Genomic DNA, 16,313 nt, shown 5'->3' with positions numbered 1-16,313 from the left:
AGAGAAGACATAAGTATTTTTTGAGTAGAATTAAATTCTATGTTCTGAACTCGACAAATTAGGGCCTTCTGTTGCGGCGATTACGTTCGAATTTAACTTTTTTTCCTCGTTTCTTTAAGGAACGCCGAAAACAAAGGAAACTTAATGCAGTGTTTCTATGTATTACGCGCCAACCGAATTGCAACCAAATATGGAAGTTTTCCTATGCGATTACACCCATATGATTTCATTTTGTTGACGTTTAACAGTAAGGTGATCAAATTTCGGGAGTTCATCATGTAGTCGTATTATTCGTGTAAAATCTTTGTGTGTCCTTCTGTTAGCGTTTCATCGTTTAAATATTTGCATCTGACGAAACCTGTTTTAACGTTAGCAACATGTCCTGATGCACTGCTTGAGGAGAAAAATACGAGATGCTTTGGTACACTTTGCTGGGTGGTTATGTCTTAACGTCGATGATACTTTTCAGATATCCGACAATATTACATAAAAAGAAAAAGGTGAAATTCGCGTGTCAGCATATTAGTCACAGAGGAGGTAAATTACGTTTTCATTTATGTATAATTTAACTGTGTAATTTTGTATACGTGAAATCCACGTATGATTACGAATGTATTTCTTTTTTAGGAGCAGGAGAGGGCTATGAAAACACAATGAATGCATTTAGACGGTTAGTCAATGTACTTACTCATTATTTCAAGGCCATCAGACAAAGGAAAACAATGAAATTATAGGAGTCGAAACCAAATAACTACTGTTACAGTCACAGGGAGTTACTGAAATGACCAAAATGTTATTTGAAACTATGTGAAGCAAAATTAATCTGAAAATTTTGCTCAGAACCTTAACCGAAATATTCAGTCTAATCTATGGTCAACCAAATTAAGAAAAAAATTTGAATTACAATAAAAAATGCTGCTGTATAGGACCAACAGTCCTCTGTGACAGGTAATGATTATTAACTGTGAAGATTACATATTTGATATTCATATTTTGAAAATTGGAATTACTTTGTAACTGTAGTCACAGATCTATGACAGAAAGCAGTTAGCTGATTATTTTGAATGCAATTTGGTTCTTCAGACTCTCTTGAATCTCTGAAAAACAGTCACAGGTCTTTGACAAGAGTGTATTCAATTATGTATTAGTCTTTATTTTGGTTTCGACTCCCAGATGAGAACACCATTCATTAAAGAAGCAGAGATCCTTCTATAAATAATTATGCTCCATAATTCTTTATCATAAAATTGTTACAGACTCGTTTTTTTTATTTTAGCGCAGTGGCAGTAGGAACAGAAATGTTGGAACTAGACTGTCAGCTTACTAAAGATGGACAAGTGGTTGTGTCTCATGACCAAAATCTTTTAAGGGCTACTGGTACAAATAAAAATATTTCAGAATTGAACTACAAAGATCTGCCTCTGTTAAAACCACGTCTTCCAATTGATTTTGATCCAGGTATCTATAACTAAGTTTTCTAGACTGTCATTGAACAAAATTATTAAAAAATTGTAGTTTAACAGATGCAGAGTATGTTGGTTCAGAAAAAGAAGAAGAGAGGAGGATTGCTCTATTAAAGGAAGTGTTTCAGGCGTTTCCTAATGTACCAATTAATATTGATATTAAAATCAATGATGACCAACTTATATCAAAGGTGTCTGATTTAATAAAACAATACAATCGTGAAGAATATACGGTATGGGGAAACTTCAGTGACGAAATAACGCAAAAATGTTATAAAACGGTAAGAATTGAGTTTAAATATAACGAAATTTTAAATTTGAATGCAACGGAATTTTAAATTTCAATACGACGGAAATTTAAATTTGGATACAACGAAATTTTAAATTTGAATTCAAATACAAATGTGAACAACCTAATAATTCAACACTTTTATTTTTACAGAATCCAAATGTAAATTTGTTATTTTCTATGCAGCGTGTAACTTTATTGATATTCCTTATGTATACTGGATTGTTGCCATTTGTGCCATTGAAAGAGACACATTTGGAAATATTTCTACCTTCCATTTACTTACGGTACTTTTTACGGTATTTACTTTATGGAATATATTTTTTTCTTAATACTCAATCAAGTAAAATATATAAATATCGCATTACTGTAGGCGTAAAGGAGGTCCAAATCCAACATTTTTACCTTTAGAAAAGCTGGTTGTGCGCACTATAAATGTATTGCTAATGAGGCCGTGCTTATTTAATCATTTAAAAGCTCGTGGAATACACGTAAGTCATGAATAGTCGATCAAATTTACTATTGCAAGAAACATTAAAAAATATTCAAATATACTTTCATAGGTTTACTTTTGGGTTTTAAATAAAGAAGAAGAATATAAGAAAGCTTTTGATCTCGGAGCGACTGGCGTAATGACAGATTATCCTACAAAATTAAAAGTATTTTTAACAAATCATGTGAAAGAGTGAAATGAAAACACTAGATAGTCAATATTTGAAAGAAGCAAGAGATTAATGTGTGTTACTTGTACTAAATATTTATTTACTTGTAAAAAGTTATATGTGCTGTTATGCACAAGTGTGTGTAAAGCTTTTATAATACAGCCATTCTTCATACATTAACTGACATTATAATGAGAATAGCTTTCATGCACAATGTATAAAAAAAATTACTTTTAACTAACAAAATGATTTATTCCTTGTGATAAAATATTAAATAATATTATATTTATCGGATATTAGTCGAAATGCGCGAATGAAAATGCATAACAAAAGAGGATTTCTCAGATAATTACTTTCGGCTTTAATCAAATGTTATTTTCAGTTACAAAAATTGTTATTGAAATACGTTCTCGTATATTAAAAATTTATGTACAAAACATTTAATCACGGAGTTTTTCGCGTCACATATCTAGCTGCACTTATTTTACTATCAGTATTACTCTCTATTTTTGCAAATTTTAGAATGAACAGAATGCATTTTAAGGAGATTAGTGCCATAACAAAAGTTAACTATGGAATAGTAAACTATTTATGTAAAAATTTGTTATAACATATCTTTAAACAGAAAAGTGAATCAACTGATTTGCAAATAATTTATATATTCATAAATTTTATATTTACATCCATTACAAACTCCAAAAGAATATTTTTAAGAAAATATACACACATACATATATACCTATGGAGTACAGTAATAAAGATGATTGGCAAGGTTTAGCAAAAATAATTATAAAATATAAATTGAGTTACATCAGATCATTTAACTTTTTACTTACATTCAATCATACTAATGTTATAAAAGAATTGTCCACCAAAGTACAATTTACAAATTAAAGTTTCTACAAATTAGTGTTATATATTTTGTAAAACTATCTTACATGTAATTTCATGAATATTACACATAATTCTTATTTATAACTCATATGGAAGTTGAGCTTGCATTATGTACAAGTGCATGTACTTTTGTATTTGCAATAAATTCTAACATAAATTAAAACTTTACCATTCTTACTCAATAATAATGTCTTTCAAATTGCAATTGTAATATTTCTAGCAATTGTTTTTGTAAGTCAGTTTTTTAACGTAATGTTTAACATACTTTAAATGTAGTCACTTATACTGATTACTATGTTTTGTATAGCACAGACTAATGTAAAAAATTTTTTATGAGAAATATATTTTATCTAAAAATATAAACATATCAAAAATATTCCTTTACGCTCCTTTGATAGAGAGACATTACAAATTTATAAATAAATGTTCATTAAGACCTAGTGCATTTGTGATAAACAACTCTTTCGACTTTTTCAGAATTATCCAGGGACATTTGAGTATAAGAAAACACTTTACCCTTACAGTAACAGCAATATTCTTTAGTAGGATGTTTATCATCAAAGTGTTTCTTTATAGCAGATTCGTTTCCAACCATGTCGATATTGCAATCATCACAATGCACTTGAATTTGTCGAAATCTTGAGTGCACTGAATCCGTAACAGCTTGATCGTGATTAAAATTATTTTGGTTTACAGATTCATTCTCTTGTGAAGCCATTTTAATTCTGCAACGAATACGAAAATTAAAACCTGAAATTTCGATCTGTTTTGAAAATAGTAATTTATATAATAATTACGAATTTGTATTCTAATTTACATCTAAAGAAACTATTTAAATGATTGCTTTTACGCAAATATTCGTTTGAATAAATAAATAGCCTGAAATTCCTTCTAATTATGAACACAAAGGTTAGAAAATTCTAACCTAAAATTACCTACTTACAATGAAATCTTCCTGCACTAATCGCGACGATCTATTTCGTTCAAATGTATATCTCCCTTCGATGTCATCAAATACACTTAAATACTCGAATTCCTTGCACTCCTTTCATATTTCTTATCATTGATTTTTCAACAAGAATACAATGCACATGACAGACAACCTTCCCATATACAATTAGGATAAAGCTTACAACAGAACAAGCATGATTCAGACCATATCTTTCTTTTGTACTACAATTTCTTTATCTCATTTTTACTAGATCTTGAATACAATAAATGCTGATCAAAGTACAATAATAGAATACAAAACTTATTGAAAATTATCATGTATTTTCTTGTAGCTGAATAATTACATTAGATTCACTTAAACCTAAAGTAGACTTTAAAACAGTCATAATAATTTATATAGGCTTAATTTTAAAGTGGAGTCCTATGAGAGAGAATACTAAACATTTCAGATCCTGCACAAGATAATAAAAGCAACGTAGCCCATCAGGATCCCTTGACTGAGTAACATCCATTAAAGAACCAGTTTTGGAGGTCGTGAACGATATATGCTCATCTCCAATCACAATCTCTAATTCCTGACGCCCGACGCGATCAGGCTGCGGCCAAAGGGAATCATCTTCCTGCATGATCTCCGAGTCCTGAATAATCCGTTTCAATTCCTCCATGACACACTGATGCACGTATGCCTCTTTTCGAATCATGGTATCGTTTTTATAATTGGAATTATTAGCGTATCGCAATTTTCCGTCAGGTCTAAATTCGAACTCGAGAAACTCGTGACCGAACTTTCCCTTATGACCGACGTAATAACGTATATAAAAATCAGTGGACATCGTGAATGAGCTACGAAAAAGACGCTTAGATTAATTTACCGAATTTCAATTCACCTAAAAGTATGCGATTTCTAATCTGACGCACTGAAAACATAAACTAGCGAAGAGGTTATCTACGTACCTAAAGATGATAACTGAGTAAACTCAATATGTGATTTTCTACTTTTTATAATAGCAGAATAATGTAAGAACTCTTCTCAATTTCAATTGATTTTCAATAAGTACGTATTAATTCTACGAGAGAACGCTTGATTTATTTAACGATGTTGTCATACGCGTTGTTTGCAAATTAAACATGAAAGTAACAGTACCTTATAGATGGATTATCTCCTGATTATTGGTGGAATGTACCACAGCGCCATAAGTGGTGAGTGTCGCGAATTAAAACCAGAGCGGGACACTGTGTTTCACTTGAATTTAATAATGGCTTACTGTTAGAAGAGACGTACACTTCAATTTTTTAATTTAAAATTTAAAACACTTTTAGTTTTTAAAGATGACCAGTGGTCAAACTGTCCAGTCGTAGGAAATAGCACACACTAGGTCACAGTTAGTTTAGGGAGTGGGAGTCCTGTCAGAGATGAGGACTCCCAGGACACGACCCGAACGCTTCGGAAGTTCAGGAGCGACTGAGCAATTCGTCCTCGTCCAAGGGTATTTATATCCTCTGACCTCTGACTAAAAGGGGGAAAGCAATTAACGAGATACAAAGAAATTAGTAATTTTGGAATTTTAGGATTTCCCTGTGGCACAGTGGCGACACCAACGCATTTTCATTGCATTAATTATACCATAAACTTTTCTAACTCCTCTAAACGTTAAGGTTGTTCACATGTAATTGACAAATTTCTAACAATTTCGTTCAATTATCGATTGAATGATGAATACGCTGCTGCACAGATATTTTATGGCTCAATTTATGACGAATATGTTATTTAAAACGTATGGAATGCAATAAAAAGTTATTAATTCTATGGAACATCCTAAGTCCAAAATTTGAACAAACTTTTTGTCGCATTTAAGGAGAATCGGCCTTTGTAACAGGCCGTTCAGTAGTCATCCGGTGACATCTGAATCTGTCAAGCTGCGTGCCACGCAGTTCTGCAATTCTTGTCTCGAATTAATAGTCTCGATCTTATTTCTTTAAAATCATGTATTTGTTTATCATAGGGTTTGCATAATGAATGCTGCTGACGGCCAGTACAACGCAGATGAAACGCGCGAATGTTAAAGCTACCCACGTAAACGAGTGAGACGTTTATAGTGTTCACTTTGATGTATGTACCAAGGTAGTAAGCTGAAGGATGAAATTATCCTCCTCGACGAGTTCACGTAATCCAAACTCGTCATAGCGAAAACCCGGCCAAGGATTACTTAGTGACAATGAACAAAGCTCACATGGATAAAAGACTGAATCAATTGCCAACTTGGCTATGGACTAACTCAACTACTTTGCCACCGATCTACAAGATGGTGTGGGAAGCTGTGAGAGAGGACAAAGTCAGATCCAATGGGATGCAAACAGAGCTTCTTGTTGACACCAATAAAGTATTCCCTTTATTGCTCACTAGTCAGCTTCCCACGGAAGTTCTTGGACACATATGGAACTTGGCAAATCAAAAATACGCTGGCCAACTCACAGAGCAAGAACTGTACATTGTTCTTGCCCTTGTTGCTGCTGCACAAGCTTCTTACACCTTTAATAATCTGGATATATTACACTTGCTACCATTTCCACCAACTCCTTATTTAAATATTGATTGTTTGATGAATTTGCAGCCTGTGACACAATTGAATTCTGCAGCTAAATTTCAGAGTCTTAGAGATGACACAGAAGTCACTTTTATTGGAGCAGATGGAAGATATTTGTCTGAGGTTAAAGGGAAAATGAAATTGCTCCAGCATGGAAGCATACCTTCTGATTTGAATGTGCAAATGGCAAATAATGTACCTGGGAAAGTTTTGTGTTTTGATAATAAGTCTCATACTACATCTTCTACCAATGTATGGGATGTTAACAATGTTCTAAAAGAAACAAAACAGAATAACCGTTCTCAATTAGATTCTAAGCATTCAACTGTAGCAGATCCATGTGATGAGTTCACAGAATTTCAAAGTGCTCCAATTCCTAACATTCCTAGCATTCCCATTTGGGACACCAAACAAAGATCAGCCATTGGCCGTAGACTTGCAAATCATAATTTAGGTGTTAAGAAACCTGTGGAGAAGTCAAAGAAGAATAATATAAATGTGAAATCTCTGCATGGAACTGTTCAAACACGTGTTACACCAATACCCTTAAATGTGGCCTCACAAAATAAAGATCAACAAACAGTGGAATGTGTAACAGAAATATTTCCTAAATGTACAATAAAGAATCAATCTAAAACAGTGATACTTAAAGATACAGTCATTAGGAACAATGATTCACTCAAGGACCACAGTGAAAGCTTAAAAGATCATACAACCACAGAAATTGTACATGTAATTAAGGATAAAGATATTCCAGCTAAATTAGAATGGGCAGATAAGGTAATACATTCATAATTTCTAAATATTTCACTGATTTATTTTCATTTTTTAATGTTGAGTAATATTTAGGTACCACCAAAAACACTGGAAGCTACTCAACAGGATCTCATGAATCTTCAACTTGTTGAGGACAAATATAGTGCCTTGCGTGAATTGGTTCAAGAAACAACTACACCAACAGAACCTGATTTAAACGCAAGTTATAATAATCAATCAACTGACGAATTTGGAGAATTTGTGTCTGCAGAACAGCCTACTACCAATACATCTCATGCAAACACTTCAGATAGTAACAACTTTACTGACATATTTACGGATTTTGAACTTAAATCTAATAACAGTAATGCAGCTCCAACAGATTTGAATCTTATGCCAGATATTTCTGAGTCGTTTGATAATCTTAAACTGGAAGATACCATAGAAGAACGTTCGTTAGAAATGGGTAAACGATGCTGCATACTCGTACGATTTTCATTTCTTTTTATACCATAAGCAATATTGTAATAGTAATGTCTGATTTTAAGGGAAAGCTCTTCAGAAAGAAGACACCATATCAATTAATAGTATAGATTTCATGAATGGTGCGCCGAATGCGCTAACTCGATCAGGATCTGTGCCTAGTTTAGATCTTAAGTCTTTCTTACCTTCGAGTGTCGAAGACGAGCAAGTAGCGGATACTACTCACCAGGTACATACACTGTTACATGTTCAAATTTAATAAGGTAATGGGAACCTAATCTACATATTCCTACAGTCGGAATACTGGGAATGGAAGCAATACATGGAAAGTTGTGTATTATTACTGCAAGTAGCTGCAAATATATTCACGAGTATTAGTTCCGAACTTGTGTTGCACGAAGTTTTAAATTCAGCTCAGGGATATACTTTTCTTTGCAGTGAGTAACATAATTAATACCACTCAGTTTCTGTACTCCTTTAAATACAATTTGATACTGTTCCTGGACAGATTTGGCTGAAGTTGCGGCTGTTTGTAGACGTGTTAATTTTTCATATAAAGAAATGGATATTAACATAACAGGATTCGACGAGCTGCTAATGGATATTGATCGTATTTGGGCAGAAATGGAACCGTATTATGCGAACATACCAGTAAGAAATAAGAATACTGTATGAAATTATTTAATGTAAAATTGTAAACAATTTTGTTATATTTCCGTGTATGTTCTAGATTGTCACGGAATTACCAGCCTGGCCTTTACATCAAGGGGAAACGATTTGTTGTTCACTTTGTTTAACAGTTATTACCAGCGGCAGAGTAGTGTATAATGAAAATAATTATCACGTCACTTGTGCAAATTTATGGCTTAATTGCGTCAATAGTCATTTGCCGGTGTTACGACATCCGTTTTTCTATTCTCACTCGAGCATATGTCCAGGTAATAATCATATTTGACACTGATCTGCGCAGTAAAATACCAATTACGTTTGCGAGAATTTGTAATGTAGACAGCATTAACTTTTTGCGCGAGGATTCGTAGAAAACAGAACAAGCTAACTTTATATTTAATTAATAATTAGAAAAATCAAACATTAACATTTTTAAATACATATATCTCGTAACAGGAACATGTGTATAAGAGAGAATGGATTCCATGTATATATATACATATATATTCTTTAAATTTGAAAAATTTCAAGATCTTACGTACTAGTCCATTTAAATATATTGTACAAACAGTGAAATGGCTAGAAGGGAATACCAATGTACTATAGTCCTTCCAAATAGAGTGAAAGTCATACAAAGATGTTAAACTTAGACGAAAAGGTTGAAGGAATTTAAGGAAATTCTCAAACCTGAACAAAAGTTCATATCAATCAAATCGAGTTAATATTTTCGAAAAAAAATCTTATAGAATTCATAGTAACTTTCGAACGCGAGATAAAAAATTCAAATATTCTATTATGTAATATTACAATAAAGTATATAGTAATGGTCTTACATTTACAAATTCAAAATTATCGTTGACTCGTGTCGCGTGGTCTATAAACTATTCCTCTGCTTTTCATCTCTCTTATGACACCTGCTGGCAACCGCCCTGACACTGATATCGCGTATACACCCTTACAAAATCGATCTGAAAAGAAACAGAATTTTCTGATTCTAATTAACAAGGCTTTATCCAGCATTCCATCTTAGTTGAAAGGTCCAAAAAACGATAAAAAACGAATTATAAAAATTAATGCGAATCATACACGAAATTAAAGATAGACAAAAATAAAATCTTGCATATGTGCATAAGCATGTTCCTTAATGATCATACATACTATCAAACGTAGCAAAAGTTCTGTATAAATGTATCATAGTATTTAACTTTAAGAATCTCAGAGGCAATTATGAACTTATTAATTCACAGAATATACAAATTGTATTGTTTTGTATTAGCTGCATCGTTTGTATCAAAATATTGGCTTTGAAACTTGTACAAAAAGCTGCCTTTAAATACATATACAAACGTGTAATGCAACACATCATTCATATTGTTATCATTTACACTGCCAAAAAAAAAAAAGCAAAAAACAAAAGCAGAAGTGTTTAGATCAAAGGCTCAAAATTTAAAATCTAAAATATCAAAATAATGTAGACAAAGGGTAACAGTGTATATTATGATTTACAATAAGATAATGTAACTGTTATAATTTTGTAACGGTCTATGAGAATAAAGTAACAATATTTCTCTTGCTTAAGCTTAGCTTATTGGCTATCAATTTGAGTTTGATACTCACTTATTCTTTGCCACTTGCAAACCCAGCTATCTTCAGGGCTCATTGCAGCAATCATACTAAAATCAATAAACAATTCATTATTAATACTGACTGATGATGCAAATTTGTTTTTACTCTTTTAACGACTTACCCATCGAAATTAGAACTAGTACAGTCGAAAACATTGTCCTTGTTATTTTTCATTCGCAAAAATTCGTCGCAATTATCACAACCATCAAATTCGAATTGGTCAAATGTCTAGAATTGCAGTATAAAAGTTAAATTTGAATCGGATGAAAAACATAAAACTGTGAACAATAAATACCTTAACCAAAGAGCATACTAAACAAGCTCTTAACCCTCGTAAGTCTTTGGGAACTGTTTCCATTGACATGATTAATATTTCTTGTTCTCTGTGAGGTTTATCCAATGTATTCTAAAATACTTATTTCTGCACTGACTTTCTAGGTTTTATTTTAAACGTCCAAGCTTGGCGACATTTGGAAACAAACTGACACCCAACATGTGTGAACGTCAGCTGACATGACACTGTTTACATCAGTTTACATTTATTTGAGGTTAACTTACTAAACGTTAAACCGAATTTAAAAGAAACTGTGTATCCGCAGTGACAAAAAATTTAAAGATTGCAAACAGTTGCTTATTTTTGTTCAGTTTACAATTAAAAATGAAAACCGTTTATTAATTTAACCGTTAATTATTTAAATTACAAATTTTAAATTAACCGTTATTAAATTTAAAAAAACCGTTAACAACCGTTATTAAATTTTATATTCTATGATCTTAGTTCTCATAAAAACGATCCTTAAATTTTAGTTCTTTTTCGTTATCAACTTCGTTTGAAAAAAGATCGTTCTAGGGACTTACTGATGGTGGCATATTAAACGCGGGAAAACTTCCTATCGTGTTCGAGCATCCAGTGCGTGGCTGTGATGAGGTTGGATTTCACGAAAACTATATTTCAGAAATATATCAATATTCATTCAAAAAACTGTATAGTTTCAAAATAGAAACAGTTTTTCATCGATTGTTTACTTGTCGCGAAAATTTCGTTAGCTTATTTCGTTTTTACGACCTTATTGACTCGTGTTCCTAACGGCCACTATCATGAAACCTGGAGGTGGTACAAAGGTTTCTACCGCCAAAACTGTTTCTTCTGAGGTTAGTAATATAATATTTTTTCTGTATCATGTTCTTTTGGCCTTAAGTTTAATAAAAAGCGAGAATTATCACTTTAACCGTCCGTGTATAAATTTCCATATTTTGGAGAATTTGGATCTACTTACACAATGCAAATTGGTTTAAATGAAGACTTAATTGGTCATCTTAATTCTAATTAAGAATTGCAATTCAACGATTAGTTTTCAAATTTTCATCACTGAATGCTTTAGATCATGTGCGATTCATTATTCCAGTATCAATTCATATCATACTGTATATTGGAACTATAATATTTTGCACTTAATTTGTTCATTTCTCATTTTGCTTATACAGACAAGAATAATCTTGCATTAGTAATAGCATGCAAAGGCTTCAGGTACATCATATATTTTTCTTTTATTAAAACAGGATAAGGTCAGAAAGTCTTTGCACGTTTTGCAGCCAGCAGCCACTGACAAAGAAAATTTAGTTGGTGGTGGGAGGATGCTTAGATCAGCTTTGCCAACAAAGGATATAAACAAAACGTGAGTAAAATATGAGGTCTGAGATTAGTTATCTTTTGAATGAATTGTTTGTGAGACAGTTTATGTTTCAGTGAAGTGACTGAGAAACAGAAAAATGATGCTCCAAAAAGGAAAAAAATAACATTTAAGGATAAAGCTGTTCAAACTGCTAGAGGGGGAAAAATTAAGATTGAAGTTGAAGACTTGACCTCGGAAGGTATTTTTTTTTTTTTTATAATCTCTACTGAATAAAAAAATATAATTATTAACTCTGAGATCATTTTTTGTACTCAATAGCTGGACCCAGTGAAAACTATTGGGAGGTGTTAGCTGAAAGACGGCGGATAGCTTTGGAAGATGCTCTAGAAGAAAACAAGGAACTATCTGAACGTGTTGAGAGATTAGAGGAGGAGAACCGTATCTATAAAGAAATGTTGGATGAATCAAGGGCACTTGTCGAAGTCCTACAGGTATTAAGCAACCATGTCTTGTCTGTAACATTGAAATTGTTTCCAATTCTTAATATGGATTATATGTTCTTTGCAGGAAATGATTGGAGAAGACAGAAATGACATAAATAATTCTTTAGACGATAGTGTCCTCTAATTTAACGTTTTGTAATCAAATGAAGTGCCTTATGATTAAAAATGCACTTGTCTCCATATTGGAGGCAACGCGAAGCACTCGTCGTTAACACGGCGTGTGGCATCCTAAAGAAAAGTCTGAGCAAATTGTCGATGAACTGAAAGTGGAGGAACTTTTATACTGTTTTAGTTAAAAATTATTAATCTACAAGATTGCGTGTATTTGCGAGAAATTTGTTCATAAGCAACTTTATATATTCAAAATAAGTAACTACGGTCGCGACTACAAACTGTGTTTACCTCATAGACTATTAATAGAATGTATATTACATAATTTTAATTACAATTAATAAATGGATTTTCTATGAATTACCGTAACGTTTATTTTTTGCAGTTCGATGATCCTTTAACCCGCACGTTAGATCCTTCTGATACTTACACTCAATCAAATTTCACTGCAGCCTGCATTGTGTTATTGTTAGTAACGAGAAGTTGTAGTGATGACGAGATTGCTAGTATCACGAGTTTATTTCATAAATATCTTTGGCATAGAAGACCTTCAGAAGACCATTGAAAAAAGAAAGAAAAACATCAACGCTAGCATCTCAAAGTTTTGGCAACGACTGACACGTTGTTTCGTTAGCGTACCAGTTACAGGCACTGCGTGGTTCGAGGAAGCCGTTATCTGCTGCATCATCTTTCGGTGAAAAGTTTAAACGTTCGGAAGGCTGCCAGGAAGTCGTGCATAAAACGCTGCTGGATACGCAAAATAGCGAGCATATTTGCATTCACTTATTTTTGCGCATCGAGGGCAAAGCCTCGAGCTCTATTCTCGTTTTTCCCATCTCATTCGGAGGATGTGTGCCGTTTCGTTGCTGATGGCTTAAACGGATAATAAGGACCGCCTCTCGGATCGTGAGAGTCGGTGAACGTCGGGTTTGCACTGCGGTACGCCGTCGAGAAGCGTCGAGATCAGCCCTTAATCCTCGTCTTTGAAACGACGGTAGATAGACTGCACGTAGGTGAAGACGCACTTCCAGTCTGGCTTGCGCATCATTACCATATCCTCGACATCAAGCAACGGTGCAATCCCCGCCAGTTCGCTGTAGATAACAACTCGTCATTTTTCATAGCGAAAATTATAAAATGTGAACGACAAATAAATCTCTGAGAAATGTTCCTTACTCGGCTTTCTTAAACGCCAGTTCAAAGTTCATCCTGCGGTTCTCCGGTCGTAGAGAATAGTAGTCAAAAGCGTCAGGTCTGAAGTGGTGTAGCAGAGCGCAGAACGCCAATCCGTTGTTCCAGCTAGTCGAGAAGTTATCCAGCTGCACGTTCTGCAACAGAGGCGCGTGGTGAAAAGCTATAACCGAGCCGATTTCGCAACCATACCAGCTGCTGGATCAATTTTACGCGTTCCCTGTTTATCTATCTCTCTCCCCCGCGGACGCACACGTCGCGAAATTATCCACGTTTCTGTAAATAACACGCGGAATTTTACAACGCATCTGCAGATCTTACCTCGTACTCTTTGGTCTTGGAACGGCACCACGCCAGTAGTCGCTCTTTTATTTGCGCCGCGCTGTCCCGCACCGCTGGCTCGGTAAACTTGAATCGGAACTCTGTTGCCGGTGACTTTACGGGACTAAATATAGAAAGAAAAGGCACGCGTTAAAAGTTTGAAAGGAATCGCACGGCTGTACAGATTCGAGGCATTTTGTTGACATCATTATCACGCGTTAAATTGTTAAACCAAAGAAGTTACGTATCGATGAGAATAAAAGGAAGCAGATAAACTGTAGGTTGGAATTACCTCGGTGTCGAGGCGGCGCTATTTTGCCTGTCGAGTTCGCGAAACTTGGCAAACGGCGATAGCGGCTTTCTGCGGGCTGGAAAACGAAGAAAAGCGAACTAAGCGAATAACTACCATCACACGCTATGAGCAAAAGTTAGGGTTGATCATTGAAACGCATTCTCTCATCGGAGCAATGTTAATATCTATGCCTATGGCGTTGTAAACGTTTGTCAATAAATTGCTGCGCATGTGAGAATGATTAGAAAGGATCTTGCAGAAAAAGAAACAGAAAGAAAGATCAACATTTTCGTTTCTCAACCTCGTCGCGATCCCTTGATCAAAGATTAATTCAACTAATCAAATTTCAAGTACTATGATACTATACAATGCTGAGAAATTCAGTTTACAGATGCTCTCGTGATCTCTGCAACGAGGCGATGACGAAAACAGATACTGGTAGAGCTTCTAAACTAAAAGCTCGTGTGTGCTAGTACAAAATGTTTAAACAATCCTCCATCGCCGCCGCTCGTGGCCATTCGCCGAGTACTCGTGCGTGAATATACACACGCGCACACAGAAAGACGCACTGGTACTCGCGCGGGCGTCGAGGCGGCAGTTAATAAAACAAAATCCACGTTTGTTAAAAGCGTGATCTCGCCAGGAGATTCCTCATCGATTCCACGAATAAAAGAGACTCGGAAACTTGGCTGGCGCGTGTCCCGAATGTTTACAATCTCTTCGAATAAATACCCGCGTGTACGAGACGCGCTATTTTTGCGCCGATAGAGGACGAATCGTATTATCGTCGATCGAACGGTAATTCGCTTCTTCGCGGAGGATTCTTGATAGAAACGGACAATCCCTAAAACAAATAAAATATATAATATCTTGTCTAAATAATCTACCGGGTTATTTATAATTTTTCTCTACAAACGAAATGCAAATTGTTCCTTTCATCCCTTCGTAGCTTTACGTCGAGCCAGCCTTGACATTCTACTTTATCATACACCCAATTCTATTTTAAGCAAGACACGGCGTAGAACTCCTCAGCACTCATTCACGAACGAAAATGCTTCAGGCTGTTGGAATATTAAACGTTTCTCTCTGAAATGAATTCAGACCGATTGGATTAGTAGGCGAGATAGGAAAGCATGTCGGTTACGCGAGTTACAATGTTAATCTGTGCGCTGAACGGGATAGAAGGAACATCGCAATTTCGCGGTCTACTAACAGCAGTTGCCTAGAAAAACCAGCGATCCATCAATATCCGTTTCCATCGAGAATCCATGCGAAAGTATCGTGTGTGGTGTCGCCACTAAAGTCATCTATTGCGCCTCTAGAAGTGTCCACTACTAGTTTTTGTTAAACTCGTGCACAGAGTCCGGGTGGTGCAAGCTAACACGCTACTGCGCGGCAAAAAAGGATCAACAAAGAAGGGCTGTGACTCACTGCTTTATTCGGGGTTTGGCACGACCTTCTAGCGACTCTCCGTCCGCAAAACGTGTTCGCAGCGCGCGACTCGAGGCTTATTGAAGACAAAAAAAGAATAGAGAATAGAAAAAGAGAAAAATGATGAATAAAATTAAAAAGAAAAGAGCACACGCAAGGGACTGACGGATATGATAGCTGCCCTGCGCTTGCTTCATGGCACGAACGACGCGAGCGATGATCGTTTGAAAAATCGACGCGTTCAGTCTCGGCTTTCAGCGATCCTTCGCCGATCCTCGTTGCTCCAGCGAGCTCCTCAGAGCTCCACGACTCCCTCGAGCCTCCGTCGTCTCCCCTTCCCGACTGTCGCGCTCTGAATAATCTCCAAGCTTCTTCTCCTCGACTCTGCCTTCTCAGCAATGTCTATGGCACTCTGCGAGACCGAGCTCCACCGATTGGACACGCGAAATAGG

At 35.1% G+C, this 16,313-nt stretch overlaps 7 protein-coding genes across 17 annotated transcripts; 3 read left to right on the top strand and 4 right to left on the bottom strand.

The window, feature by feature from the left end:
- Window positions 1–247: 247 nt before the first annotated feature.
- LOC143178018 (lysophospholipase D GDPD1) lies at window positions 248–2,598 on the top strand. Of its 3 annotated transcripts, none has more exons than XM_076376419.1 (7): window positions 248–537; window positions 628–670; window positions 1,277–1,458; window positions 1,524–1,744; window positions 1,906–2,039; window positions 2,126–2,243; window positions 2,316–2,598. In XM_076376419.1, exons 1-7 carry the CDS (start codon window positions 414–416, stop codon window positions 2,439–2,441), a joined length of 948 nt encoding a protein of 315 aa, XP_076232534.1. In that variant the 5' UTR covers window positions 248–413; the 3' UTR covers window positions 2,442–2,598. The 3 variants fall into 3 exon arrangements, with proteins under 3 accessions (XP_076232534.1, XP_076232533.1, XP_076232535.1); XM_076376418.1 differs by having other exon boundaries at window positions 1,906–2,051; XM_076376420.1 differs by lacking the exons at window positions 248–537; window positions 628–670 and adding an exon at window positions 696–948 and having other exon boundaries at window positions 1,906–2,051.
- A 615-nt stretch (window positions 2,599–3,213) lies between these two features.
- Window positions 3,214–4,469, bottom strand: LOC143178020 (uncharacterized). Of its 4 annotated transcripts, none has more exons than XM_076376423.1 (2): window positions 4,252–4,469; window positions 3,214–4,058 (listed from the first exon to the last, which is right to left on the bottom strand). In XM_076376423.1, exon 2 carries the CDS (start codon window positions 4,024–4,026, stop codon window positions 3,739–3,741), a length of 288 nt encoding a protein of 95 aa, XP_076232538.1. In that variant the 5' UTR covers window positions 4,027–4,058; window positions 4,252–4,469; the 3' UTR covers window positions 3,214–3,738. The 4 variants fall into 4 exon arrangements, with proteins under 4 accessions (XP_076232538.1, XP_076232540.1, XP_076232539.1 ...); XM_076376425.1 differs by having other exon boundaries at window positions 3,214–4,033; window positions 4,244–4,468; XM_076376424.1 differs by having other exon boundaries at window positions 3,214–4,033; window positions 4,248–4,467.
- A 1-nt stretch (window position 4,470) lies between these two features.
- Mago (mago, exon junction complex subunit) lies at window positions 4,471–5,406 on the bottom strand. The gene is made up of 2 exons (XM_076376421.1): window positions 5,214–5,406; window positions 4,471–5,102 (listed from the first exon to the last, which is right to left on the bottom strand). The coding sequence occupies exon 2, from the start codon at window positions 5,090–5,092 to the stop codon at window positions 4,652–4,654; it is 441 nt and encodes a 146-aa protein (XP_076232536.1). The 5' UTR covers window positions 5,093–5,102; window positions 5,214–5,406; the 3' UTR covers window positions 4,471–4,651.
- A 765-nt stretch (window positions 5,407–6,171) lies between these two features.
- LOC143178421 (uncharacterized) lies at window positions 6,172–10,330 on the top strand. The gene is made up of 6 exons (XM_076377073.1): window positions 6,172–7,624; window positions 7,694–8,066; window positions 8,149–8,312; window positions 8,379–8,520; window positions 8,592–8,734; window positions 8,814–10,330. Exons 1-6 carry the CDS (start codon window positions 6,476–6,478, stop codon window positions 9,036–9,038), a joined length of 2,196 nt encoding a protein of 731 aa, XP_076233188.1. The 5' UTR covers window positions 6,172–6,475; the 3' UTR covers window positions 9,039–10,330.
- Spt4 (Transcription elongation factor subunit spt4) lies at window positions 8,896–11,044 on the bottom strand. Of its 3 annotated transcripts, none has more exons than XM_076377086.1 (5): window positions 10,674–11,038; window positions 10,500–10,606; window positions 10,370–10,425; window positions 9,586–9,720; window positions 8,896–9,045 (listed from the first exon to the last, which is right to left on the bottom strand). In XM_076377086.1, exons 1-4 carry the CDS (start codon window positions 10,740–10,742, stop codon window positions 9,602–9,604), a joined length of 351 nt encoding a protein of 116 aa, XP_076233201.1. In that variant the 5' UTR covers window positions 10,743–11,038; the 3' UTR covers window positions 8,896–9,045; window positions 9,586–9,601. The 3 variants fall into 3 exon arrangements, with proteins under 3 accessions (XP_076233201.1, XP_076233202.1, XP_076233200.1); XM_076377087.1 differs by lacking the exon at window positions 8,896–9,045 and adding an exon at window positions 9,314–9,439 and having other exon boundaries at window positions 10,674–11,044; XM_076377085.1 differs by lacking the exon at window positions 8,896–9,045 and having other exon boundaries at window positions 9,371–9,720; window positions 10,674–11,031.
- A 349-nt stretch (window positions 11,045–11,393) lies between these two features.
- On the top strand, window positions 11,394–13,124 carry Geminin (geminin DNA replication inhibitor). Of its 2 annotated transcripts, none has more exons than XM_076377083.1 (5): window positions 11,394–11,530; window positions 11,939–12,054; window positions 12,126–12,250; window positions 12,331–12,503; window positions 12,580–13,124. In XM_076377083.1, exons 1-5 carry the CDS (start codon window positions 11,477–11,479, stop codon window positions 12,637–12,639), a joined length of 528 nt encoding a protein of 175 aa, XP_076233198.1. In that variant the 5' UTR covers window positions 11,394–11,476; the 3' UTR covers window positions 12,640–13,124. The 2 variants fall into 2 exon arrangements, with proteins under 2 accessions (XP_076233198.1, XP_076233199.1); XM_076377084.1 differs by having other exon boundaries at window positions 11,399–11,530; window positions 11,972–12,054.
- Window positions 13,125–13,126: 2 nt separating this feature from the next.
- LOC143178425 (smoothelin-like protein 2) lies at window positions 13,127–16,197 on the bottom strand. 3 transcript variants are annotated; one of them, XM_076377082.1, is made up of 5 exons: window positions 16,028–16,197; window positions 15,862–15,937; window positions 14,139–14,262; window positions 13,803–13,954; window positions 13,127–13,720 (listed from the first exon to the last, which is right to left on the bottom strand). In XM_076377082.1, exons 1-5 carry the CDS (start codon window positions 16,056–16,058, stop codon window positions 13,597–13,599), a joined length of 507 nt encoding a protein of 168 aa, XP_076233197.1. In that variant the 5' UTR covers window positions 16,059–16,197; the 3' UTR covers window positions 13,127–13,596. The 3 variants fall into 3 exon arrangements, with proteins under 3 accessions (XP_076233197.1, XP_076233196.1, XP_076233195.1); XM_076377081.1 differs by lacking the exon at window positions 15,862–15,937 and adding an exon at window positions 14,431–14,506; XM_076377080.1 differs by lacking the exons at window positions 15,862–15,937; window positions 16,028–16,197 and adding exons at window positions 14,431–14,506; window positions 15,644–15,752.
- Window positions 16,198–16,313: the final 116 nt, after the last annotated feature.

This window comes from Calliopsis andreniformis, chromosome 4 (genome assembly GCF_051401765.1).
Source record: "Calliopsis andreniformis isolate RMS-2024a chromosome 4, iyCalAndr_principal, whole genome shotgun sequence".
NCBI lineage: Eukaryota > Metazoa > Arthropoda > Insecta > Hymenoptera > Andrenidae > Calliopsis > Calliopsis andreniformis.
Note: the sequence above shows the minus strand (reverse complement) of the source record. Positions and strands in the feature narration are given on the sequence as shown.